The following is a 27811-nucleotide window of genomic DNA, read 5'->3' as shown; positions in this document are numbered from 1 at the left end:
TGTGAAACGTGGAGAAACAACGTGGGCTCAGTCAGGGATGCAAATGCCACCCTGAGATTATGGTCAATCACCAAGGAGGGAGGTGAGCTTTAGAAGGAAAGTGGGGGACGTACTCAAAATAGCAGATGGTGGGGAAGCCGCGCACGCTGTACTCCTCCTTGATGTTTTCAAATTCAGAGGAGTAGACATTCATCCCGGCCAGCACCTGGGAGGAAGCGGAGAACAGCCGTGTGGAGCCTGTGCCCTACAGACACCCTCTAGTCCACACGCCATCTGTCCAGCTGCTGTCCCACCAGAAAGACATGTGGGACAAAGCCCCACAGACTGATGTGCATCAGGGCTGCTGAGAAACAAGGCCAGCGAAGCCAGCCAGGAATCATGACCTGGCACTGGAGAAGCCAGGCAGCCGGGCCGAGAGCTACACTCCACATGCCTGCTCCCTCTGGCTCCCTGCAGGAAGAACCACCCCAGAGCAACACAAATGTTCTGAGGGTTGCAGAAGAAGCCTGGCCTTGCCATCAACTTCACACTGCTCTCAGAGAGGGGCCATAGTTAAGGATGTGTTAACGCCTGTTTCTCTGCTCATGTCAACTAGGGTTGTACTCTTTGCTAAGCAATGGAAGTAAGTGGCTTTCATACACCAATTCAGCTCTGCACAACGTCCTTAGACAACTTCCTCAATACCTCACGGTTTGCCCACCTAGGCTTGAATGTGACGTTTTCAACTCACAGCTTATATGTGGCCAGGGAGGCTGTGTGGTTCTCATAACACAACATGAGAAACGAGGCCCCTGCCTAACTCTCCCCCCTCTAGGCCGTGCTGTGTCTCCCCAGTGTTTCCTCCTGTTGGTGACCATTACCCACAGCCTGGCTGGATCATCATCTCAGAATTCTGAACATATTCTGGCTCCAGGGGTCCACATGTCCACTATCCCTGAATCAGAAAGAGTATTTTAGTAGCTGGGTAACTGATGATGTAGCTAAATACTAAGACTGACTCAAATAAAGAATCCCCTAAAACTCCCTCTGCAGTGGTACGATCATAGCTCACTGCACCCTCTAACTCCTGGGCTCAAGCAATCCTCCCCCGTCAGCTTCCTGAGTAGCTGGGACCACAGGCGTGTGCCACTATGTCTGGCTAATAATTTTTTTCTTTTTGGTAGAGATGAGGTCTTGCTGTGTTGCCCAGGCTGGCTTCCAACTCCTGGGCTCGAGCGATCCTCCCCCTTCAACCTCCCAAAGCACCAGAATTACAGGCATGAGCCAGCATGCCTAGGTAGGACTTTGAATCTGTTCTCACCAGAGAACGTAGCTAGAATGGCCAGACACACAAAGGATGTTCCACAAAGCAGAGTGGCATAGAAGCGAGGGAAAAGTAAGTTAAAAAAAAGCCAGCAGCAGTTACACAAGCAGAGAGAAGAAACCCAGGAAGCTGGACTTCACTGAATAATATACAAGGACACACACAGAGAGAAAAATAAATAGTGGTTTCAGCAGACAATAAACTTGATTGCAAAGACAGCTTCCACCTATGAGTCATGTGACCTTGGGCAAGTCACTCACCCTCACTGAGGCCCCTTGCTGGAAGATGTGAACATCACAGGGCTCTTTAGAGAACTAAATGAGATGAGAGGTTTTAGCACAAAACTGGAGCTCAGTAACTGTCATCTTCCTACCAAGTCTTCCTGGTGATGGGAGCCACTGTGCCTCTGGCCTCTCCATTCCTAGGGGCACCTGGGTATCTTTCCAATTGTTTTTAGTCCCGAGCACAAGGCCTCACATACAGCAAGGACACAATAAATGCTCACTAAATCACTGATTTTTTTTTTTTTCCTAACCCATTTTAGGATGCAGTAAATAATACAGGAAGAATAAATTTGAATTCAAATTTACTTGAAGCCCTGGAATGTTCTATAGAAGTCATTCTGCTCATTTCCCAGACTGCTCCAGTGGTCTGTTCCAGTAATATGTGTCTACTTTAAAAGTCCTTTTTTTTCTGCCTAATTGATCTCCCCAGTGTCAGTACACATTCACCACAGATTAATCTTACATGTCCTCCTCGCTCATTACATCACTTCCCTGCACAAAACCTTCCAATTTCATTGAATATAGGCGAAAATCCAGCTCCATATTCAATGCCCATATGTTACCTATTTCATTTTTGAATCTTTCTTTCTTACAAAACTCTTCATTGTACACCTGTTAGGGTCTAGATTTTTTATTCTCCCAGGAACAAGACAGTCGGAGATTTCTGCACAGGAAGGAAGTTGGGCCGTCTGCCTTCTCAGACATCTTGCTGAGTGCAGCAGCAACATGGTGCAGTGGCTGGAAGCATGGGCTCGGGATGCCTGGGTTTGAGTCCCGATTCCCCATGTGGTCGTGTATTTCCTTCAACGAGTCACAGTTGTCTCTGTGTCTCACTTTCCTCATCTGCAGCTGCTTCATGTGGTTGTTGAGAAGATTCAATGAGATAATACAAGGAAAGTATCAATAACACTCAAAATGTATTAGCTATTTTTGTTACTAGGACTAGGAGATGCTCTATTTCTGCCCACATTTCTGGAACACTTGCTGTTCTCTCCTGGTCCCCACTTGGTACCTTCCAGTCCCCTTGCTGAGGCTGCCCATCCCTCACCTCCTGGAGACCCCCAGACTCACCCATCCCTTAAGGCAAATCAAACCTCACCTCTCTAGGCAGCCTTTTCAAACCACCTTTGCTTGGGGTGAGCTCTTAATTCTCCAAGTTTCTGTAGCACTTTTTGTGCCACTTTGGGGGCATCTATTAGTTAATGAGACAAAGGTTTTTGAACAACTACATACAAACACTCTCTGGAGTTAGAATTTGTGAAGTCAAACGAGGCGAAACACCTGGTCTCGGCCTACGGAGAAGATAAGAACACAGCCTCCTCCCTCCCCACCGCCATCTGCATGCTTGGGGCCACTCAGCTGGCGTGACATGCTCTTCTGTGTGTTCAGCCCTGCTGCCAGGAATCATCACGGCAGCTTCTCAGCGTAGGCTGTATGTGAGCTTGCACTCAGAGGAGAGTAAGATTTCAACAGACGTCCCGGGATGGGCAACTGGAGGCAAGGCAAAGAAAGATGTGGCCCAAGAAATGGAGCACATTTCCTTCTAACTGGAAGGCAGGATACACAGAAAGGAGAAGACATGAGAGAAAAGGCTGAATGAGTTGGCCAGGATCACTTTGGGAAAGGCTTGAAATGCCTGAGAAATCAGGACTGTACTCAGGAAGTGATGGAGACCTCCCGAGGGTTTCTAAGTAAGAAAGCAATCTGCAACCCAGTTGCATCTCTCAAAGCAGAAAGGACGAGCTATGAGGGAATGCTGTGGTCGGGAGACAAGTCAGCAGCCTTTGGCAACCCGTTAGCATGGCCCACTAGAGCATGGACAGGACTGGTGGGCAGGGAGAGGATGAAGGGTGCATGAGGAAGATGCCTGATGATGCCTCAGTAAAGAGATGTGGGGGTGGGGGGCGGGGAAAGAGCCTGGCCCCTGGGGAAAGGTCTTAATGCAAAGTTCACAGTCTGCCAGATGGAAAGACACTGAATTTTCAGACATGCATTTGAGACACAAGTGAAAAAATCCAGACGGAGATGTGAAGCAAGCCATCTGACATGTGACACTGGCACTTAGGGGAAGGACTCGGGCTCCACAGAGTTATGTTTTGTTGAAGCTATGGACAGAGATGCGGTCATTGGAGGGCAAACCGTAATAAGACAAACCCTTGCTCCAATGTGTTAACAGGAAAGCGGAACCTTGGGAGCACCCCCATCTAGCCGGTGGGAGGAACATGGTGCAGGGCAGCTGTAGGGAAGAGAGGGGATCAATCATCTTTGTCTGTGAGTGCTCTGTGGGGTACAGGGCTTCTTCCGCACAGCCCATTTGTTCCTCACCACAACCCAGTGAGGTGGGCAGGGTTGGCATTATCATCTCCATTTTACAGATGGAAGAATGGAGGCTCTAAGGCTAAGGAACTTGGACCAAGATCTCCCAGCTGGTTAGCACGAACCAGCACTAGAGCCTGGTCTGTACAAATCTGTCGTCATGACGGTTCTATTTCATGGTATTTATACCCAGACTGGCCCATCATGGCCGAGGTCCACCAAAGACTGGCAAAGCTCAAAGGCTCAGTGCACATGTCAATAACTGGCAAGGCTGGGAAGAGGCAGACGGAGACAGGGCTCATTCTAACGGTTGCTCTGAGATAGGGGGCAGCCTGGCTGCTAATGAGGGTGTCAATTAGCAGGAGTAGATGGGACAGACGCAATGAGTCACCAGACGTCAATGACAGCAAAAAAGAGGCAGCCCTAAGTTTGGAAATGGCAAAGGCTGTGCATCCCTGACCTGGCATGCCTTCCTTCCTAATGATATCATCAGGTTGAATACCTCCCAAGAAATCTGTAGAGGAGGAAGATTTTTGACCCTTGCCAGAGACAGAGCCAGCCAAAAAGGCTCAAAGATGACAGAGATGAAGAGGAGACAGAAGGCCCTAATCCAGCTGTTTCAGCAGCGAGGAGGAGGTGAGCTTTGATTTCTGGGGAACAGCAGCCCATTTATTAGTCCCACCTCTTCTCTGTGTGTGAAGACAAAAAGCAATTGACACCTGTGGTCACTCAACCCCTCTAGCCCGGTCCCCAGTTTCTGGTGAGCTGCCCCTGCAGAGTAAGCCCTAGCCTCTAGGGGCCTCCTACATGGGTGATGCCTGCAGTGGCCAGGGCCCTTCCCCCTTTATGTAGCTGGGAAAGGGCTAGAACTTTCCAGAATATGCTTCTCTAGGAAATGAAAGGGAAAATAAAACAAAACAAATCCAAGCAAGAAAATACACAAACAAAGAAATGAGTTTACACAACCCAGATGTCTTAGGCCAAGGCAGCCAACACCTGGTCACAGCTTGACTTGCCCAGCTTTGTAGACAACGCCCCTGACTTTTCTGTAATGTTGAGGGAATTAGAATGGGTAACTTTTATATTTCTAGACCTGGGCCAGGCAGGAGAAGCTGAAATTCATTTTTTCTTTTTTTTAGAGACAGGATCTCACTCTGTTGCACAGAGCATGGCACAATCATAGCTCACTGTAGCCTTAAACTCCTGGGCTCAAGTGATCCTCCTACCTCAGCCTCCCAAGTAGCTAGCATTGACTACAGGTGTATGCCATTGCACCCAGCTAATTTTTAAAAATTTTTTGTAGACATGGGGTCTCACTGTGCTGCCCAGGCTGGTATTGCCTCAAGTGATCCTCCTGCCTTGGCCTCCCAAAGCACTGGGATTACAGGCGTGAGCCACCATGCCCTGCCGGAAGCTGGTATTCTGAACACAAGTGGTCTTTGCAGTTAACCTTATAACCTGTCCCACAAATATCCTTCTCACTATGCTTCTGGCCTTAATAACAAATGCTCTGAATTCCTTTAAAAGAGAGGACCATCACTCTTAATATAGAGCTTAAAATAAAACATACCCACCAGGAGTGATGAGCCACAAGCCTATTCATTCATTGGCAAATACCGGGTATCTAATGTGAGCTTGGCCCTGTGCTATGTGCTAAAGACATAGACATGAACACGACTCCCATGCCCAAGAAACTCACATATCATAATTAGTTTCGAGTGCTGAACAAAGTGATCTGGAACAAAAGCAAAGATGAACGTATCTGGCTGTGCGTGACAGGGACAAGCTCTGTGGCAGTGTGGGAGGGGGCCTGGAAGAATACTGAGTTTGGCAGTGGATGCAGCATTGGCTGAGAATGGCCCACGAGACGCACCAAGACTGGCACCAAGTCCTCTTCTGCTTCAGTGGGTCTGGCCAGGATAACTTGTGATCTGATTTGGGGCTGAGCTACTTACCTTCCACAGCACAGAATTCAGGAAGTTGAGCTGAGCAGATTTCTAAGTGTATGCGGGTATAGGCAGAGAAAATACTGTGGGTAATTAATTCTTTTCTCCAGGCTAAATAATCTCAAAATATGGTATCTATTGAGGTCCCAATAATGTGAAGTGAAACTTCCCTGGAGTGATGTATGTGTGCTCCAAGACCAAATGTCTCCAGGCAAGTTACTAAAAATTCATTAGTGAGAAGCAAGCAGGACCTCAGTGTCACCCCAGAATGAGGTCAAAAGAGAAAGCATTGGCTTTCTGCAGCCCCATCTTGCAGCTGGCGAGCAGGGCCATTGCCATGCCCAGGTGCTGCCACTTAAACTTTTTAAGTTGACTTTGAGCTAATCACCACTTAATTTGATCCACAAAGATCATGATGCAGTTTCAGGACCTCAGATCTCCCTTAATGGGGCTTTGGCCACACCACTGAGATGGCTCCTCTCAATAACCTTTCATGAAAGATGTATGGATTTTTCCACGCTCCCTAGAGGAGCCAGCAGCTGTTTTTATGTTGCCATCAAAACAAGATACTTCTGCTACTTGGGGAAAGTGCAAAAATGGACAAACAGAAATCGAAAAGAATTAGAAGCAGGATCCCAGAGAGGTATTTGCACACCCATGTTCATTGCAGCATTATTCGCAGCATCCAAGAAAGCTGGAAACAACTCATCAACAGATGAGTGTGTGAAGAAAATATGCTACGTACATACAGTGGAATATAATTCAGCCCTAAAAAAAGAAGGAAATCCTATGACATGCTACATGGATGAACCTTGAGGCTATAAGGCAAAACAAGCCAGTCACAGAAGGACAAATACTATATATTCCACTCATAGGAGTAACTTAAAATAGTCAAAATCATAGAAATAGGCCTGGCCAGATGGCACACCCCTGAAGTCCCAGCTACTCAGGAGGCTAAGATGGGAGGATCGCTTGAGCCCAGGAGTTCAAGTCCAACCTGGGCAACATAGTGAGACCCTGTCTCTAAAACAGACAGATATATATACATATATAATCATAGAAACAGAAAGTAGAAAGGCAGTTTATCAAGGGCAGGGGTGGGATGAGAAGGCAGAATTCATATTTAGTGGGTATAGAATTTCAGGTTTGCAAAATGAAAAAGTTCTAGAGAAAGGTTGCACAACAGTGTAAATATACTCAACACTACTGAACTGTACATTTAGAAATGACTCAGATAGTCAATGTAATGTTACATGTTTTTTACCACAATGAAAAAATAAGACACAAGGCAGAGAACAAAAAAGCCTGGCAGGGTGGGGGAACACAGAGGTACCAGGCAGCATTTGGTGACTGACCCTTGGCCCTTCTGGAAAATGTCTGTCCCCCCTCCCAGCTCTCTTCTCCCCCACAACACTCCATGTTCCCCTTTTACCTCTCAGCCCCATCCCAGCTGCTCCTACTTCTCTGAAGGCCCATTTCCTTAGTGGCTTCTCTTCCTCCTCCTGTAGAGGTGGGCATCCTTAGGACACGTGTCTCCATTCTGCCTATCCTTCCCTACACTCCCTCCTGGGAGAATGCCTGCATTCCTAGGTGTCTCGCTCCCCATCCAGACCCACCTCCTCCTCCTCTGGTTTCCACCATTCTTCTCGCCCCGCAGGAACCACAGAGCCTGGGAAGCCTGGACAGGCCGTCACCTCTGTGAGCCCCCTTTATGCTTCTGGTCCACCCCTAAGGTCATCGCACCCTCTTCTTTGCCATTGGGCTCCCCAACAGCTGCCTCAGCTCACTTTGGAGCCCAGCCCTCAAAATTCTGGACTCGTGATGTTCTGACCTTGGTCCTTGGTCCCCTGACAATGCCACATGTGCATCTTGCTGGTGTCCTATTTCATCACTGGCCTTTGGCAGGTGTCAAACTCTCCTGGTCCTAGCAACTTGGTGGAGTTCTCAACCTTCACAGAGAACAGGTCTCTGAGCTCCAAGCAAGCTTCGATTCAGCAACGGCCCAGGCAGCAGGGTCAGCCATCCTCACCATTTCAAAACCTGTCCCCACCCCACCCCCGGCACCCTTCCTCTGCCAAGTCCAAGAGTGACCCAGCCCTGCCAGGCAATTGTGCCTCACTTACGGCGTGGCCTCGCAGCTGAGTTGCAGCCTTCTGGAAATGTGGCATCATCCTCTTGCACATGCTGCACCCTGGTCACAGGCAGGAGAGAGACCACATCCGGTTACAGGGATGGCTGAGCCCTTGCACTCTGCCCTGCCTCCCCATGGCCATCCTCTACCCAATAAGTGCTTATCCAGCCTTGAGAAGCTCAGGACTATTCCAGACCCTGGGAACACAAAAGGAACAGGAGGCGGGAGTCCCGGCCCCCAAAGAGCTTACAGTATCAGTGGTGCAAAACAAGGCACTGCCCAGCAACCACTCATAAATGTTGGACTGAAGAAACAAACCTGACACGATGGGAGAAGAGCAGAGCCCAGAATACTTCAGTGCTGATAATGAATTCGACAGAAATTCAGAAAACCAGAACAGGTGTCAAGAGAGCAACTGCGGCGTGCACAGTGAAAAGCCACCCCTCACTGCCCAGGCAGGGCCTGCAAATGAGCCAGAGTCAAATGCCATTATGAAGAAAAATGTGTGACCACGAATACAATCACTTTTGGAATGTCCATGCCTCCTTTCTCTTTCATTAACAAGGATAATTAAGCAATGACCGGAGGCAGGCTGACCGTGAACAGTGCTGGCTCTGGCCCGTGGGAAGAGCGACGGGCCACGCATCCCGTGGAATCGGGATGCCACGCGGACTCTGATCTTTGCTCAACTTGCTGAAGGCCTTGGAGAAGTCACCTCCTCTCCCTGGGCTGTTTCTTCTGGCAGATGAGGGGGGCTGGACCACACAACCTCAGGCCCCTTCCAGCTCTGACAGCAAAGGATTCTGCGTGCGATGGCCTTGGCTCAGCCCTCCGGGGCTCTGTGATCTACCATGGTCACACTCCTCTCCTAGTGGTGAAGACCCGCAGCCTTGATAGGGGGCCTTGAACTCCTGGGTTCAAGCAACCAGGAAGGCCAGGTCCCAAACATCCACTAAATCATCAGAGTGACCTTAAACTCCTTCCCTTAAACCAGAGCAGACCATGTTTCAGCACCGATCCCACAGGACATGAGCAGTTTCTTCAGACAGCAGGGATTCTGAAGTGCCAGGCTATTACCCTTTCTGACCGCCTCTCTGCTACAAAACAGGGCTTAAGATGCATCTGAAGACCATAGAACCAAAGCTGCCTGGAACCATGTGTCAGGCTGATCTCAGCTTGGCACAGCAGGCACAGGGTCCATGTGGTGACAGGCAGCCTAGCTCCAATCCATGCTTAGCTGATGCCTAGACAGGCTGTGAGGCCAGAAGGCCAACATTCCTTCTGGGTCACCAGAACCTCCCCAGCACCAAGCCTATTGGACAAGATGCAGACACAGGACATTTGGCAATGAGGCTCCCAAAATGCCCCACAGCCCCCTCCTGACATTCCTGACAGGTGGACTCACACACACCCCAGTACGTGAACCCTGGGCTTAAGTTCTGCCATCAGTCCTGGTAGGAGAGAAGGGGCTGTTTTGAGGCCAGCCTGCAGTGGGAGCCTGCCGAATCTGCCCTCAGAAGGTAAGAGGCACCTCTGCTCGGGACCTGCCACCTCAGTGCGAACACCACCAGCAGCATGAAGGAAGGAATATGACACTTGTCAGGGGCATTGTTCCCACTGTGGGGATTCAGAGAGAGAAGAACAGAAGCAGGAACAATGCTCCGGGAGAAATGCACCGGGTAGAAAACAGGAGGCTGCAGGTGGTGCAGAGCAAGGAGCTCAGCTCTGGGAAGAACGAGGCCGAGACCGACGTCTGCATCTCCCCATAACTCCCGCTGGCTGGGTGATCCTGGGCAAGTGGCCTGGGCTCTCCAAGCCTTGGCTTCCCTATCTGTGCAGTGGGGATAGGTGCCCCGCAGGTGTTAGATAGAGCTGGGGAAAGTTCCGTGCCTGCAGAGACATCTTAGTTCAACGCCAGGCCTGAGAACGTGCTTCCCGGTCCGTGGTGGGGGAAACACTTCCAGTGAGGGAAGAGGACGTCGCTCCACTCCCCAGGAAGGAAAATAAAGGGGGGGACACCTGCAGCCTTTCACTCATTCTTCGCTCAGTGACTTGAGTCTGACGCCCACTGGGCCACACTCATCTATCAAGAACTTTATTTACTATCTGTCTCCACAGTGTGGCCTCTCTCTTCCTGTTCTGCCTGTTTGCAGCCTGCAGCAAGAATACCCTGAAACGGGGGTAAGTCAGCCAGCTGTCCCAGTGGGCAGGGCCAGCGGTGCTGGGTGGAGGTTATTGGTGGGGGAAAGGTGATGGAGGAGAAGGAAACCACAGGCCAAGCCAGTTTCCAATTTAACTTTACCAAAAATAGAGCTGGCCCTGTGATTCCTGAGTTTATCTTCTAGCTGATTCCACTGGGAGGCAGGGGGAGAGGTAAGACTAATTATCACTCTCAAACCCCAAAAGTCAGAGTAGTCAGCCTTTCTATTTTATCACTAATTCAGAAAGCAAACCTGGGGAGCCAGGTTCCTTGTCACCACCGAAGGTTCCCACTGCCTTTGGGCCCATTCATCCCACATGTGACCAAAGGGTCACAGAGTCCTAATAGACGTCCCAGTTAGGGAACTGCTGTGTATCCCAGGGATCAGCTGAATGTTGATGCCATGAAGACTTGATTAGACTAGTGTGCTAAAAGCACAAGCTTGTTTCATTTTGTAAAAAAACATACACACGTGCATAATCAAAAAAAGAGTCCTGAGGTTCCTTGGGACCTGGAAGTCCAACCAATCTGACCCTCTACCAAAAGTTTAACTTAACCTCCGAGTTTTCTCCTCCCTCCCCGACCACCAACAAGCTTTGTGACTGTGAGGTACCTAACTTCCCCTGCCCCCGCTTTCTCTTCTGTAAAGATGATAACTGTGCTCGCATCTCTGTTGTGAAGGGTGGGATGAGCACACTGCCACACAGCCTGGGTGCGTGGCGGGAGAGGGCACAGCATGCAGGCGCAAACTGCCAGTGCACCACTTCTAAATGACTAATGGCATCACACTGAGACCTGCCTGGTTACACCTGGATGCTGTCTTGTGGCACGTGCTGCATGTTGACATACACTGCGTTTTACAGCTTCATTTAACCAATGTGTTGCGTCCCGAAGGACTTTAAGATACACCAAAGGAGGCCCATCCTCTAGGATCTGTGTGGACAAGGATAATTCCTAAAGCAATTCACAGCTGGGTAGCTAATAATATTCCTCCACAAAGAAACAAAAAGGGGTGAAACCAACTAAAGAACATTAATAAAGAGAAGGAGTGAGGGTTAAAGTAGCTACCATTCAGGGCAGAGCTGGATTTATAGCAAGTGAGACACCAGGGCCTTCTCCCACAGGCGAGCACAGCCCTGGGGCCAGCGAGGAGGCCTGGGGAGGAGGCTGAGACTGGAGGACACCCAGCAATCAAAACAGGGCTGAGAGGGCTGGACACAGTGGCTCATGCCTGTAATTCCAGCACTTTGGGAAGCCGAGGTGGGGGGATCACCTGAGGTCAGGAGTTCGAGACCAGCCTGGCCAACATGGCAAAACCACATCTCTACAAAAAATAAAAAAATTAGCTGGGCGTCATGGCGGGCACCTGTAGTCCCAGCTACTTGGGAGGCTGAGGTAGAAGAATCATTTGAACCCGGGGGGTGGAGGTTGCAGTGAGCTGAGATGGCACCACTGCATTCCAGCCTGGGCAACAGAGCAAGGCTCTGTCACAAAAAACAAACAAACAAACAAACAAACAAACAAACCAAAAACAGGCTAAGGAAAGGCTGCTGTTATGGCAAATAAACTACTGGCTCAAGTCAGGCAGAACCACCAGAGTGCCACAGAGGGGCACAGAGGGGCATCCGGCAGGGGACGTCATCCCCAGGGCACAGATGGGAGGAACCTTTGCAAATAACTCAGGAAGTGGGATTCGAGATGGGCTTTCATGAGCAAACAGAACTCTGGTTTCCTATGACAAACCAGAGCCTATGACACCCTCCTGAGCCACGCACACACCTGGGCTCACCTGCCTTGCATCATATACAGCCCCTCTGTCACCACAGCCTTCAGGGAGACACTGACCCTGCTGGCTTCACGAAGGGCCGATGCAGCTCACAGAGGCAGCACAAAGGGCCTTGCCAGGCTCAAATCCAGGGTTATTTTCAGTCTGTAAGTTGGGACCCATTAGAATGTCGAGGTGCCCAGACAGTGAATATTTGAGGCTCTGCAGGTCACACTGTCTCTGTTACAAGTACTCAACTCTGCTGGTATAGATCTTGAGCACCCACAGACATCACATCAATGTATGGCCATGGCTGGGTTCTAATAAACCTTTACAAAAAGAGGCAGCTGGCCCGTGGGCCATAATTTGGTGACCCTTTGTCAGAGAGTTATGAAGCAGTAGGAATAATCAATAATTTTTAAATAAAACAGAACAGAAAATAGTAGGCATTACATCTGGTAAACAACAGATGGCAATAGTAAGGGCAAGAGTGGTTTTGCAAAACTTTTGTTTCAGCTTATTTGCATATAATTTATATATACTTCTAATACTGAGTTGCAATATAAAACGTTTTTAATTCTGTGAAATTCAGTCAAAAAATCTGAAAGCCACTACTGTGATCCAGTCCCTTCTCTTACAGATGTGGAAACTGAGACCTAGCGAGGTGAAGGACTTGGCCAACCTCACCCGGCTTGCTGGTGGCACAGCTGGGATTCAAATCCACATGTTCAGGCTGTCATCTGAAAGATACTCCTGCCATTTCCACATCCTCCTGCCTCATACAGGGACTGAGCCCAAATCCTGGAACCCATTTCTCTCTGCTCCTGGTTCCCCGATCCTCCCAGGTGGCACCTGCAGAGGATGCCAGCAGAGGATGCAGGACTCAGAGCTAGACGAGCTGCTGCCCCAGAGGTGGGCCAGGCTCTGGACCATGACGCCATGCCTGAGGGGTGGAGAACAGCCACACGGTGACCGGCACTGAGGCACGGCACCACCAGCAGGAAACGGGACATGGCTGGGGAAGGTGGAGCTGACCAGACAGGGTGGAGCTCTAGATAAAGAGGGTAGAAGGACACAGATTCTAGTGGAGACAGAGTGCAGGGCGGACAGCAGGAGGGGAGGAGCCAGATGAAAAGGCAAAGACGAAGGAAAAGAGGAGCAGATGGAGAGATGAGTTCCAGCATTCTAAGCGAGGCACCCGGGCTAGTCCCCCCAACCCCGCCTGCAGCCCCCACCCGCCTCCCTCCCACAAAGAGACTATACAACTAGCTCTGGCCCAAGGGAGAAAGTTCACTCACAGGGGGCATAAAACATGATGAGGAGCGGTTTCTCTTCCTTCTTCAGGAGCCGTCTGAAGTCCTGAGGCACAAAAAGAGAATACCAGCAGCTCACACACAACACAATAAGAGGATGAGACCCCCTCCCTGACCCTTCTGCACACAGGGGGGTGAAGGGTAGGGATGGGGAGGGGAGCAGGAGTGAGCACTTCAGAAAGTACACGCTGGTAGCTGATTTGCGGGTGGGGGTAGAGCCGCGGCAGGTCCGGAGCTGGAAGAACCACAGAGAAGATCTATTTGAGACCACCCTCGTGTATTACAGATGGGAAAACTGAGGCCCCAAGCTAACAAATGGCTTTGGCCACCTGGTGAGAGGGAGTCGTGAGGTCCAGGCTGCTGGCTTTCCTTTCAGTTCCACCTGAACAGTTCAAAGATGGCAAAGAGCGGTTTTCGTCCCATGGGGTTGTTGAATAGGCTGCCCCTTCCTGTGACTTACACAGTGGTTTTGTTGTGGTGCGGATGGCTGTTTTCATGTGTGCCCGACTTGGCCAGATGGGGATCCGCTCACTGTGGGAAGAGGGGTTAACCCATACCCACTAATCTCTTGCTAATCTCTTCTCAGGCTCCAACTCTGCCACCACCATCCTTGTCCCCAGGAGTCCACGGAGCACACAGGGCAGAAGGAGGGGGCCTGCTCCACCCTCCAGGAGGTTACAGGCAAAATGGATTTGTAAAACCCTTAGAACAGTGCCGGGCATGTTATTAAGCAATACATAATGATTTGTTAGATACATACAATAAAGGCAAAAAGACAAACAGCCACACAGTGCTCATGTAAAGACTTAAGTGTCTGAACAGGGTAGAGAGACTTTTCTTCCAACGAGAGCCAATGATGGATGGGAAAAAGCAACTCTATCAAGGACTGCAGTGAAGCACGATGATAAGAGCATATTTTGATTAAAGTAAGCTGCTCAACCACATTTTACAGAAGAAAATGAGAGGGTTTTCTCTTTTGAATAATAAGGAAAGTAAGAAAATTTCAAAATGCAGCTTTCTGGCAGCAAGAAAGTATTAGGTAAATAAATGATGGCACATCCAGCACAATGGGATACTATTGCATCATTAAAGCTGATAAAGAGGAGTGTTTAATGTCACAATCAGATGTGCACGGTGCACTAAAGCAGGGAGAAGCAAGTTACAAAACAGCATATAAAATGTAATGACATCTTTGTGAGTAAAAGCATTATGTACACATTACCTTGAAAGCCTGGAAGACTACAGAAATATCAGCAGGCATCTCTCTCAATGTAAAGGTATGGGGTGATTTATTTTTTTTCTTTATGCTGAAGGTGTTTTTTCTAAATTTTCAACAATGTGCATTAACTTAAAATTTTTCAGTTAGATTAAAAAAAGATTAAATTTTTGTGGATATCCAAAACACTAGAATAAATTCTGGAAAAGTTTACCCTTGTTTACATAACTAGAGAGAGGGTTAAGGCACTAATTTTCAAACAAATTTTGTTTGCACTAATTTCCAAACAAAATTAGTAACCAAGATATTTAACCCTAACTAGGGGTACAGGATGCAAACACTTCTAAAATTGTCTTCTGGAATTTCTGGAGATAAAAGCTAGTAAAAGATCCGAGAAGAGATTGAACCTATAAAATTTGGTTTCATATCCTGAGTAGTAACAGATATTACATTCAAAGATGCTTAATTACCTTCACAAAGTATGAAATTCCAAGCCTACAAATTGAATCAGCAATTCAAACTTGAATTTGGAACTTTTCATTATTTATGTGGACATTCTATTAGCAGAGAACCAGCTATACTTCTTATTTCCATAGGAGAGAAAAGAGCACAAAGCAGAACGACAGGATTCGCTACAGGTGTGAAAGAAATATTTCCGCTTGATATTCCTACAGTTACAGAAGAACAACCTGAGAAAGGTTAGGACGTTGTATCTGGGGGAGGAAGGCACCAGGCAATCACTTTCCAGAGGAGCTCTCAACATTTATCATCACAGGAGCAGCTCTCCGTTTAGGCTGTTTGTATTTCCATGGTTCTAGGCACATGTGCCACCACTCTCTCCTGGCACTTGCCCCTCTTATGCTTTTTTTTTTTGAGAATGAGTCTCGCCCTGTCACCCAGGCTGGAGGCAATGACATGATCTTGGCTCACTGCAACCTCCGTCTCTCAGATTCAAGCAATTCTCCTGCCTTAGTCTCCCGAGTAGCTGGGATTACAGGCATGCGCCATCATGCCTGGCTAATTTTTTGTATCTTTAGTGGGGACAGGGTTTCACCATGTTGGCCAGGCTGGTCTCGAACTCCTGACCTTGTGATCCACCTGCCTCGGCCTCCCAAAGTGCTGGGATTACAGGCGTGAGCCACTGTGCCCGGCCTTAAACATGTCTTTTTAAAAAACATGTGGGCCCGGCGCGGAGGCTATCACTATGTTGCCCAAGCTGGTCTTGAACTCCTAGCCTCAAGCAATCCTCCTACCTCAGCCTCCCAAAGTGCTGGTATTACAGGCATGGGCCTCTGTAACTTGCCTATTGACTGTACTCTTAATGCTTGTTGGCGCAAAAGAAAATGGTGCTTTTTTTTTTAACCTTCTGGAGGAGGGTAAAATGTATCATCATTGTAGGCCAACCAAGTGGATCAGTGGTGATTCAAATTAAAGGCTGGGCACAACATTTTCTGGGATATAAAGAGCCAGTATTGTCATCTTGAAGATGTCTTTTTTTTTTTTTTTTTGAGACAGAACCTCGTTCTGCCACCCAGGCTAGGGTGCAGTAGCATGATCTTGGTTCACTACAGCCTCTGCCTCGAGTTCAAGCAATTCTCGTACCTTGGCCTCCCGAGTAGCTGGGATTACACGCATGCGCCACCATGCCCGGTTAATTTTTGTAATTTAGTAGACATGGGGTTTCACTATGTTGGTTGGGCTGGTCTTGAACTCCTGACCTCAAGTGATCCACCTGTCTCCACCTCCCAAAGTACTGAGATTACAGGCGTGAGTAAAAAATTAAAAATTAGCCAGGCATGGTGGCATGCTCTGGTAGTCCCACTTACTTAGGAGGCTGAAGCAGGAGGATTGCTTGAGCCCAGGAATTCAAGGTTACAGTGAGCTATGATCACAACACTGTACTCCTCCAGCCTGGGTGACAAAGCGAGACCCTGTCTCTAAAAACAACAACAAAAAAGAGTCAACAATTTTAAAGGAAAAGGGAGAGGAGGAAGAGAAAGATGAAAGCTATGTTTTGTTTTATCGAGATAGGAATGAACCTTCTCCCTCCATCTACAGAAAGCACTGCTTGCCTCACAGACCACCTGGACTATCACAGAGAAATTCTTGCCCATCCTAAGTGAAGGCATCATAGAAACACGGATGCACATGGCTAAAGATGCACGTTCAGGTCAGGTGGGCAGACTGTGGACGGAGGGGCAATGTGTGTCACAGCTTTTGCATTCTTTATTTTTTTAGAGATGGGGTCTCACTGCGTTGACCAGGCTACCCTTGAACTCCTAGGCTCAAGCGATCCTCCTGCCTAAGCCTCCTGAGTAGCTAGGACCACAAGCACCCGCCACCACAACCGGCCTGTCATAGCTTTTGTTAAATACTTAAGAACTAACAAAGACTATAATCTAGATCTACCCTTCTACCTCCACCCCTGGCCAAATTTGGAAATCAAAGCATAAGAGGGTAAATAATTGGTTGAAAGCTATAGAATGATCCAGAATTGTAGAGATCTGCCTCAAGTCTCTGGAAATCTAACCTAAATCTCTAAGGTTATTCTTTAAAAAAATAAAAATAAAAAATAAAAAACAAGATGTAAAGCCAATCCTAGCAACATCTGGATTACACAATAGAGAGAGAACATTTAAATCTATATTAATGTATGGAAAATCTAAACGTGTTCAAATACATTAAATAAGGAAGGTGAAGAATGAAAATTCTCAGGCAACGTGTGATCGCCACTGGTTACAAGATGGAGCTGGGAAGGGGAGTCAAATATTAGGGTCCTGGCCTAGCTTCCCTAGAGGAAAGTACAAGTGATCCTGGAATAGTCCCATTTCTCAGTTCGTTGGGCTCCTTTCCTTGGGAGGCCCTAGTACTAGGGAAGATTCCAGCATCCATCAGAACTGACAGGAATACATTACCTTTTCACTGTCAAGGTGGACAACATCTTTGGCTCCAGGATCTTCCTCCCACAGTGGGGGCCCTTTTGGATCCTTCAAAAAAGCCACTATGGACTGAGGAAAAAAAGAAGAGAAATGCATTTTAGTCCTGAAAAGAGGGAGGTGGGGGAATCAGGAACCTGTCCTGTTTCCCTGCCTGGAGACCTGCGCACACCAGGTGCTGGGTTCAGGACTGCATGTGGCATAAGCTTGGAGGGTGTGTTATTTCCACTGTCCACTGACATCATGGATAAGTGCCCCAAAAATGCACCACCATCACTCCCACCAGGCTTTTTCAATCACAAGACACCTTGCCCACTCCAGTCAGGTGGTCCATGCCTAATATGCATCTTCATAGACAAAAAAAAGAAAATTTGAGACAATGAGTTGGCTTATTCAAACCAGAGACATATTAGTGTTTCTACTAAATCTCATCTCCTCCAAGAAGTCTTTCTGACTAATGGAATAATGGTCTCAGTCTTGTCCAAAGGAGACATTTCCACATTCCTGCAGCCACTAAAACTGTCATCCCATAAGCAGATCATCATGCCTACTTATGACCTGCTTGGTATTTCATGATCTAAACTGGTTTTGGAGTGGATTAAATCCTGATTATCCTCCACTATATGTGAATAAGTGGGGTCCAGGCTGGGAAGCCCCCAGGGCAGGGTGAACACCAATGTGGCCTCACCCTTGTAGCTATACTTCTCTTCCTGGGCCCTCTTCTAGACTGCCTGGATTGAAGATCTGACAAAGTTCTTACAGATAAAGGGCCTTGCTGGCCTTTGTTATGTGTACAATGACTCAAATCTCCACTCCCTTTGGGGAAGAAGTACAGGGGCAGGGAAGACGGGCACTATCCTTCCACCCTCCTCCGTACCCCCCTGCCACTCTCATCGGTTCAGGGCAGAAGCAGCATTCCCTTCCCCCTCAGTCACTCAGAGATGGTGCTCAAAGTCTGTGAGAGCCAGGATCAGGTACCAGACCCCAGTCAGATTCTGTTACTTCTGTCAACTTTGACCACGCTCCAGTGAGCAGATGCTGAACTGAGAGTGTGTGTGTTTGTGTGTGTGTGTGTGTGTGGCCTGAGATGAGAAAGGGAAGTGCCCTTCTAAAATAATAAGGGTATGCATTCAGCCCATCCACCAGTCACACACAGAGAGGACCTTAGAAAGGCTTATTATTTCTGGAAACTCTATTTGGAAAGAACTACTACGGGAGAATGGGAGACAGCCAAGACTTCATAGGATTTCATTCAGGTAGTGCTTCCTGCCTGTCCAAGTGGAGCTGTGAAACGCCTCCTGGCAAGAGAACAGCCATTTCTGCCACAGCAAAAGGCGGATCCACCCTTTCTCGGTCCCTTGTCAAGGCTTTGCCATGACAACCTAAGGAACTATGGAATTGGCAGGGTCTTCCCGACACCCGCACTCACCCACAGCTGCAGAGGCACCTGTCCACGAGGCCATGTGAGAAAGATGCTGGTAGGCACCCACCTGCCTGGGTTTCCAGAAATACCCGGTGCAGGGTTCTTAATCTAGGGTGCACGAGGGACTTTAGGAGTCAGTGAAACCCCAGGCTCATGTGAAAACATTGACTTTGATTGTATGCACACATACTGTTTCAGGGAGGTCTGTGTTCAGTAGGTGCTCAGTGGGATGAGGACCCCAGAACAAGTTAAGAACTGCTGCTCTGGGGGGCTCCTGGCCCCACGCCCAGCCCCCCACCCCCATCTCCACCTCAGCCTGAGGTCCCATCCAGTCTGGGGGTGGCCAAGAAGAAAAGATAGCAGTGGATGGAAAAAGGAGAGAAATGACCTTTTAATGTGACAACTGACATGTCCATACACACAACCTTGTTTTTCAGGTGAGGATTATTCTCATTTAACTGAAGCTGAATAACCCCATCCATAGGTTCTCTCCGAGCTGATCTAACTGGACAAGACCTCAGGGGAAAGTCTGTGGGGAGCAGTACCTGGAAGCCCACCCTCAACTGTCCTATTCTGGGTGCTCTGAGTCCCAGGCACTGCCTGACACTGCATCTGGCCTTCAGGACACCTTCCCGGCTGTGATCCTGGCTCACAGCTACTGGGCCCTGAGGTCATCAGTGAGTCATCTGAATGCAGACTGCCAGGCACCTCTGGCCCTCACCACTTCTATAGTAAGGATTTGGGGAGTATGTGCGAACAAGGAAAAGGCAGCTTAAAGGGGATGTTCCCCGCTTTGAGTTTCCTATTCTTTGCCAATGGGGAGATAAGTTCTCACTTATCTGGCCTGTGACCTCTCTAGATGCCATGGCACAGCATCTGTGACCAGGCTTCTGCCCAACCATGTGGGTTGACAAAAACCACAGCCAGAACATGGGCCTGCAGGCCATGGGCCCCTCCTATTGGGGGCTCCTCCGTCTCTCTGGAGTCAGGGTCCCAGGAGAAACACTGAATGGAAAGTTAATCAGTGACTAAGGTGGGCTCTGATCTCAGCTGTCTCAAGCTGAAAAAGCAGAAGCCATCAGCAGTCAGGGAACCATCGTCTCCCCTTCCCTCTGCCCTGGAGAACTCCAGGGACTCTGCCCCAGTCCTGCTGGGGGTGCTGGGACTAAGAGTGCCACCTGAAACTGAAGACTCTGGCCCCGTACAATGCTCAGCCACTTCTTCACCTTGTTGATGCCAAAATCACGCGAAGGTCAAGAGAACGCCGACCTCACACACCTGATCTTTGTAAGAAGTGGGGCGAAGCCAGGGTTCTGCCTCTCCCACCCAGACACCCAGTGGCATGCTGGGGCCGCCTGGGCTCCTTGCTGCTTCTCTGCTACCACAGTTCTGAGTAGCTGCTCAGAACTCCCTGCTCCATAAGCCCAAGATGGATTCCTCAGAGGTCTCAGTTAAACATAAAATATACACAGCCTCCAATAATAAAACAAAACCCTAGCCCTCTTTCCATCATTGCATAAGCACTTCCCCCATCTCACCCAATTAAACCTTGTTCCTGGGGAACATGTGTTCTCTCCAATAACTTCGGTTGACGTCTGAACACAGAATAAGAAGGGCTGAGCAACTGTAGTTGGAAGAACTTTCTAAGTGTCTAAGTAGGTGTTAAGGTGATGAGTAATCAGGCTGAGTCCCTATATAAGGTGAACGCTGTAGCAACTTAAAAAAAGAATGAGTGTTAGTGGATAAGCAAGAAATGACCTGGAGAGACGGTGGGGAGAGACAGGGGGAGAAGGAAGGGCAGAGGGAGAGGGTCTCTGACAGCTGCACAGACAGATGAACAGATAGGAAAAAAATGGACGAGACACAGATGGAGAAAGGGGCAGATGAAGAGACAGGAGCACAGGGTCCATCCCAGTGTGGGAAACAGGAGGGTTAGGAAGTGAGTTCAAACATGTCAGGACCAGAAGAAATATATGGCTTCAGCCAACACAGGACGAGAAAGCAGAAGACAGGTTGGAGGAAGGGAATCCTAACCCTGAAGGAGGAGAGTTGCAGTTCAGGAGGACTAAGGGCTGGGGCAGCTGCTTTGTGGTTACAAAGCATGTATAGATTACAGGATTTCATATTTCTTTCCATTTATGCTTTTTCATCTACTTCTAAACTGGATTGATAGCAGGGAACTCTTCAGTGATACCCATATCTCATCTGGAACAAGATGCATCAGGCCAAAGGTGCCAACCTGCCCATGTGTGATACCCTGTGCTAACCTGGGCACCCTGCGTCCCACCCAGCCTGAGGGTGGCCACTACCGCAGAGATGAGGGGAGGACTTTGAAGCTACAGCAAAAGCAGGCCCAGGCGTTTGGCAGAGAGAGAGGTGACATCATCTGCCTCACTGGACAACTGCTGATACATTCACAAGCCCATCTCCAAAGCTGGGTCAATCTGTTGTGTTAAGAGCTACAAACTTTTCCAGATATTCTGCTGACATATGCTTTAGAGATAAGAATCTCTCAGGTCATTCAGAAGAGCTATTTGTGCAGTCTGCCCTTTCTTTTCTCAGAGAGAAAACCTGCCAGACTTTGGGCGTCCATTCAGACTCCACCTCTGCTGAGAATGAGGGAGGTAAATTTACCTTAAATGTCACAGCTCGGTTATATTCAGTATGAAATGCACCATCCCTGTCAAATGAGGAGAAAAATGTGTTAACTTTAAGAATGGTTGTGAAGATACATACCTTTGGTTTCCTGCAGCATCTTAATAAGGTTCAGCTTTTGAATGCAGTTCAGGATTTTATTTTTTTAAAGAAACAATTGTAAACACAGGAAGAAAACCGTTCCGAAATAAAATTAATCTAACTAAAAATTGCTGTTCACTGAAAATACCAATGAAAACGTTCGGCACTTACTTGGAAATTGGAAATGCCCATGAGTACTTACTGGTAATGGAATAATTCGACCTTTTTGTCCTTCGGGCTCAGGTCAACTTTCATCTTCTTGCACAATTTCCTACTCTCTGCATCACTGAAAGACACAAATGTCGGGAACCATTTATCACCTAAAGTCCTCATAAATGTGTTGACAGCAAAATCTGCTGGTGTCCTAAGAAATAAGCCAGGTAACTTGGAATTCCCCATAGCAGATGAGGGCCTTACTACAGATGGGCTGTGAGAACTGGAGGGAGGAGACTAACTAGGAGGCTAAGGGCTGATCAAGAAAGACAGAGGCGGGCTGCGGGGGCTCATGTCTATAATTCCAGCACTTTGTGAGGCTAAGGCAGGTGGATCACCTGAGTTCAGGAGTTCGAGACCAGACTGGCCAACATGGTGAAACCCCGTCTCTACTAAAAATACAAAAATTAGCCAGGCATGGTGTTGCATGCCTGTAACCCCAGCTACTCGGAAGGCTGAGGCAGGAGAATCGCTCAAACCCGGGAGGTAGAGGTTGCAGTGAGCCAAGATCGTGCCACTGCACTCCAGCCTGGATGACAGAGAGAGACTCCACCTCAAAAAAAGAGAAGAAAAAGAAAGAAAGGAAAGAAAAGAAAGAGACAAGCAGACAGGAGCAGGTGTGTCACGACTTGTGGGTGGCAACCAGACAGAGAGACAGAGGGAGAAGGACATTTAGTAGAGATCGGGTTTTGCTATGTTAGCTGGACTGGTCTCCCTGCTCCCCCTTCCTCCCTCAGGCCCAGACAAAGACAGGTCCAGACAAACGAGGTGCCTCAGCAGCTTAGGGTGTGGACAGCCCATGGTAACAAGAAAATAAACTCCAATCCTGGCCACTCTTTAGATTTACCAGGCAAGTTTTTAAAAAGATCGATGCCCTGGCCTTCCCCTGATTGTTAATTTGGAATCACTGTCAGGGGTGGGACAAGCAAGATTTTTGTTTTTAGAGCTCTGACATAGGCTACGTGCTATACACTATGTGACCAAGGTAAGAGGAAAACATGCTACCATGTTGAAGAAGTTATGAAATCTGGCCAGGTATTGACAAAAGACAAAAGGGGAAAGGACCAGGCTGTGGTTAAAGGAGCCCCTCCCTTGGCATCTGGGATATTACACTCTCTTCCAATAAGAAATGCCTGTCAGGTACCATTCCCCGTTTACAAAGCACTCATGCACAACCTCATTTCATCTTAGTGCCCTGCCTGTTAGAACAATGGATTTCAATATGTGGTCCCTGAACCAGTAGCACCAGCATCATTCAGGAACCTATTAGAAATGCAAATTATCAGCCCCATCCCAGACCTACTAAATCAGAAACCCTGGGTATACCTGAGCAATTGCATTTGAACAACCTTCTAGGTGATTCTGATGTGTGCTCAAGTTTGGAAACCACTCATTGCATTAGACTAGCTCCTTCACTGGCTCATGTTCTTCTCCCCTACCTCCATGAGGTTTGGCTCCCCTGTGCCCTACACCAGCCCCTTAGAGACCTGACCTGCTCTCACAGCTTCCCCATCCTGCCTGCACTCAGCCAGTCAGAGAGCTCTGCTTGTTACTTGGGGGCCATCTCCCCAGCCCTGAAAGGACTCAGTGAGGGCATCTTGGCTACCCAATGCCCACTGGTTACCACTGACTACACAACTGGCGTCATCTTTTGGGGAATTTTGTTGGGACAGGTACAACAGCCACCTGAGGCAAGGCACTGTATCCCCCAGTTGCTTACATGCCTCACCTCCACCAACAGCCATCAGCTTCACACAGCTGTGCCCCAGCCCAGAACAGATGGACTAATTAAACCACTCAGCTCAATTCTAAAAGCAACACTCATCAGTGGACATGTAAAAAACGCAGGACCTCATTTTAAGTGTAAAGATGCAATTTGCAACTCAAGAAGCATGTCTTACTGGAGAGGTGCGTGATGGTCAGAAAGGAGGAGTGTCTCCCGGCCCCCTTCCTCCCTCAGGCCCAGGGGTTTCCTCCCTACTAGTCCCAGCTGTCTAGCCGTCGCTGTAGCCACTGTAGCTTCCAGCCCTGGGCCTGGCAAACAGTGGGGACTCATAAAATGCATGAAGAATCCAGAGAGGAACTGCAATAGTTCCTCCCCCAAGGTGGCAAGGACATTTTAGGATAGAGTCCAGAGAGAAGGGGCAAGCTGGGAGTGGGCTCTCCAAATACAGAGGGCAGCCCAGGGCATCCGCTGAAAACTTTCTTATCCTAAAGCCCTCTGAGGTCCACATATGCCTCTTCTGACAACCGCTATTACAGTTCAGGTGTGCCCTGTCCCGCAGGGACTCTGTGGTGAACCTGCACTGACGGGTGGTGGGTCTGTTTGAGAACAACTGCGAATGAGGTGCCCCTTCCCCACTTGAGTTAATTCCCCGGGACAGAGGGCTCGACTCGGGATGTTTACAACCACTCACTTGGCACTTTCCTCGTTGGTCTTTGTTCTGCTGTGCTCCACTGTTTCTGTGACCACCTACCGTCCACCCAAATGCAACAACAAACAGCAGCTGGGGCAGGAGCCAAGGCTGGGATGGGATGTGCGCGGCCTCCCTCAGCCCCATCAGTCCCATCCTGGCATCCGCGGCATGCAAAGGGCCAGCTCATCGCCTCTCCGTTCACGCTGCAGTGCCTGCCTGGGCGGCTCAGACGCTGCAAGGCAGCAACTGGAGGGGAGAATCCCCACCCCATGTCCCTGTCTCTTCCATCAAGCCTGGCTGGCAGCCTCTGCCTGTGACTATCACAAAGCAGAGGGAGGAAACAGGGGCTTGGTTCATTCCCACGCCAATCCCGGTCCACTCTGTGGGAAACCCTTCCACGAAAAAGTCCCACGACCGCAGCCTTAGGTTCCCTGAGGGACCAGGCAAGTCTTAGGACTAAGAATCCAAATCAACTAAGTTGGCTGGTAGAGCTGGGGCCACAGAGACACCCCTGCTTGTTCTTCAGCTTGGCCTCCAAGGTTCAGCCCAGTGCGCAGCCTCCTGCCCTCACTCCACCTAAGCAAGTGCCCCAAAAGCCCTCACTGCAGACTCTGTGCCACCTTCTTTGTTAGGTTTTGTAACACTCCTAAGGATTCTCTCCTCTCCCCATCCCCTGCATTCTCTCTCTCCCTGAGAGGTGAGTGGGGAGGAGGCTTCCTGTCCCCTCTGAGCACACTTCTGGCACAGACCCGAGGGCCACTGGATCCAGCACTCCCAATCTCCCCTCCCTGTTGTCTTCCTCTCCACGGCGCTTATCAACATCTGACCAACTTGTCCACCGCCTGCCCCATCAGAAACATGTGCTCCGTGAAGCCAAGGGCTTGGTTTTGTGCACAGCTATCTCCCCAGTGGCACAACAGCAGCTGACACATAGTAGGCACTCTATAAATCACCTGACTGAATGGCTGAAATGAATGATATTATCTTACTGCTGCTGGGGTAAGGCTCTGCGTTTCTGGCTTTCTGGGATCTCTGGGCTCCGTCTATTGAGCTCCAGGAATCCTGCCAGATGACAATTCCTGACAATGTTCTCTCAGCACTGCTCCCCTCCTTCCCATAGTTCTGTCTCTCAGAGTGTACAAGTGTGAGTAGTGTGTGTGTGCGCAAGCATGTGCGCACACACTAATTGTGCAGTGCAGACAATAAATACCAGAAGAGTTCAAGTAGGGGAGAAAATTACCTAAGCTCAGAGACTTAAAAGGATCCGAGTTGAGAGATTAAGTACAATTAATTGATCTACTGCCTACCTCCCTCCCCCAGGCAGTGATTGAGGCTCTAGGGGAGAAAAGAGACAAAGCAGTGAGCAGGAAAACGAGATGCTTTGCTAGAATTGAGGGGATGGAGAACGCCACCATGGGTCATGGAGAAGGGGCTGGCAGTGCAAAGACCCTCACCCGCCACTCCCCTGGCCCCTGTCCTGCAAGAACCAGCCATCCCTCTGCCCATTTACTCACCACTGTTCCAAGGAATGAGGCGCCAAGGCCACTGATCTGCTCCATCCTATCCTTCCCCACCTCACTTGGCTCTCTTCCACGGAGAATGTGGAAGGAAAGACTGCAGAGGCCTATATACACTTCCCTCCCCACCCCACACCCCCACACCCAGACAGACACATGGGCATGGGTGTTTCCATCTGCATCTGCCATGGGACAGCTGGCTGCTAGTCGGGAGTGGCTGCTGCAGGTACACAGTGCTGTGTTTATTGGATTTTCCTGTGTAGTAATTACTATCCAAGAGACTGGAGACACGCACTCCCGGGAGTCAGGCCCAGGGATCCAAGTCGGGGTGAGAGCAGGAAGAAAGAGAAAAAACAAGGTCTGCGAGACGGCGGGGTCAGGAGGTGGGGGTCTGAGGTCTTTCGCGAGTCCAGCCTAAGTACCACAGCCTACTAGAATGACAGTTTCAACATCTGGCTCTGCCATTAGCGACCTCTGGCAGGACCCTTAGTTTCCTGAGCTGCAAAATGCCAGAGTTATCCACATAAACTGAATGGAGCTTGATTTCTCTACGGGGTCAAGTCAGACTAAATAAAGCATTGAGACAGGCTGCCTTATATCCTGACACATGAACCATGAGCCAGAACCTGGTGCAAAAAATGGAGACAAAACAACCTCTGAACTCCTGTCATCTCTCTCCTTGCCTCCCAACCAGATCCTCAGTCAGCCACAGTTGGGGTTCTCACGTCCACGGCAGACCATGTTCAGCCCCTCCTGGTGGGGTAGAAACAAGACCACACTGAAGACAAGAAGGAAGGCTTCTGCCTGTCTTAACATTAAGTTTGTGCCCACGGCTACTCCAGCCTCTCTAGCTCCATTTCCCCATCAAAGAAGGGATAACTCTCTTCCTCCCACCGGCCCTGGTCTAACATGGCAGGATTCTGGTCAGGTGGACCCGTGATCCCCTGGGGACAGGTAGGAGAAGAAAGGTAGAAAGTGTCCTCACTTCAAGGACATGAAGAAAAGGGGGGCGAGTGCTGGGCAAGAAATACTGAGTGACTGCCTGATGCCAAGTACCAAGGACGATGTGAAAGAATGTGGCTGGAGGATATAAGGCAGGAGGCAATGAGACAGAAGTCCTGGAAGAGCTGAACCTTGAACTTGGACAGGCCGTGGTGGTCACGTAGCACCCTCTGAAGGAAGGATTCCCTACAATAGGGCTCCTCCCTGAGTTGGCTGTTTCCCTTGGTACATGCCTCAAGAAGGTACACCACAGGGTCTGGATTACACAGTACAGTTAGTAAGAGTGGTGGGAAAAAGAGAGAGGAGCATGGCTTCTCTGAAGACATGTAAGGTGCCTCCCCTCCGCTGCCCTCCCAGCCCAGCAGTTCTAAGGCTCTGCTCCTCAAGGGGATGTGTCACTCCAACAAGGGCATGGTGGTGTGCTGGAAGGTATCTGAAGCCACAAGATAAACATGGCACTTCTTCTGGGAGTCTGTTTTACCCCGTGGTAAGTAATGTTGAACATGCTGAAAAGCAAATGCTAAATTCAAATAGTTTTTAGGAGAAAACATAAGTCTTTAAAATATGCTATGCCTGCTCTGGCAGGTCCCCAATCTTACATCTGGGAAGCTGTCACCGCTCCAGAGAAATCAAGCAGATGGGGAGGAGGGCAGGGAAGAAAGCAGATGTGGTTAAGCAATGACCTTAAGCCTTAAGGAAAAGAAAGTAGCAAGCACCTGATAGGACAGCCTTGCCCCCTGTGAGATGCAGCCTCAGGAATTAGCAAACCAGGCACAGCTCCATGCTGGCTCCAGCTCAACTTCCCAGACAGCAGCACTCCACGCCAAGCCCAAGCCCCAGCGCCCAGCTGGCAGGGCACGAGGGGAATACCAACTCCCGCACACACAACCCGCTTAACAGCCGGACAACCACCACCAGCCAGACTGAGCGTGGCTGTCGAGGTCTGAGCCAGGAGTGGAGTGAGGGAGAAGGAAAGCTGACAAAACCCTGGACAGAAGTCAGACGCCCTACAGACACCCCAGAGCAACAAGTGACAGGACCTGGAGCAGGGAGAAAACCAGCGGAGAAGTGTTTGTGTGTTCCTGCAGGTGTG

General features: G+C 49.2%; 1 protein-coding gene across 1 annotated transcript in view; it reads right to left on the bottom strand.

The window, feature by feature from the left end:
* PDIA5 (protein disulfide isomerase family A member 5) overlaps positions 1-27811 on the bottom strand; it is a 93120-nt gene that overhangs the window by 35590 nt on the left and 29719 nt on the right. The window contains exons 4-9 of the mRNA XM_023214810.2: positions 21772-21855; positions 21468-21513; positions 17390-17482; positions 13244-13304; positions 7973-8040; positions 114-205 (exon numbers count right to left, since the gene is read on the bottom strand). Coding sequence (XP_023070578.1) covers positions 114-205; positions 7973-8040; positions 13244-13304; positions 17390-17482; positions 21468-21513; positions 21772-21855 — 444 coding nt within the window. The remainder of the gene's footprint in view (positions 1-113; positions 206-7972; positions 8041-13243; positions 13305-17389; positions 17483-21467; positions 21514-21771; positions 21856-27811) is intronic.

The sequence above is a fragment of the Piliocolobus tephrosceles genome, chromosome 2, assembly GCF_002776525.5.
Source record: "Piliocolobus tephrosceles isolate RC106 chromosome 2, ASM277652v3, whole genome shotgun sequence".
Taxonomy (NCBI): Eukaryota; Metazoa; Chordata; class Mammalia; order Primates; family Cercopithecidae; genus Piliocolobus; species Piliocolobus tephrosceles.
The sequence above is the reverse complement of the archived record's forward strand: the minus strand, read 5'-3'. Positions and strand labels throughout refer to the sequence as shown.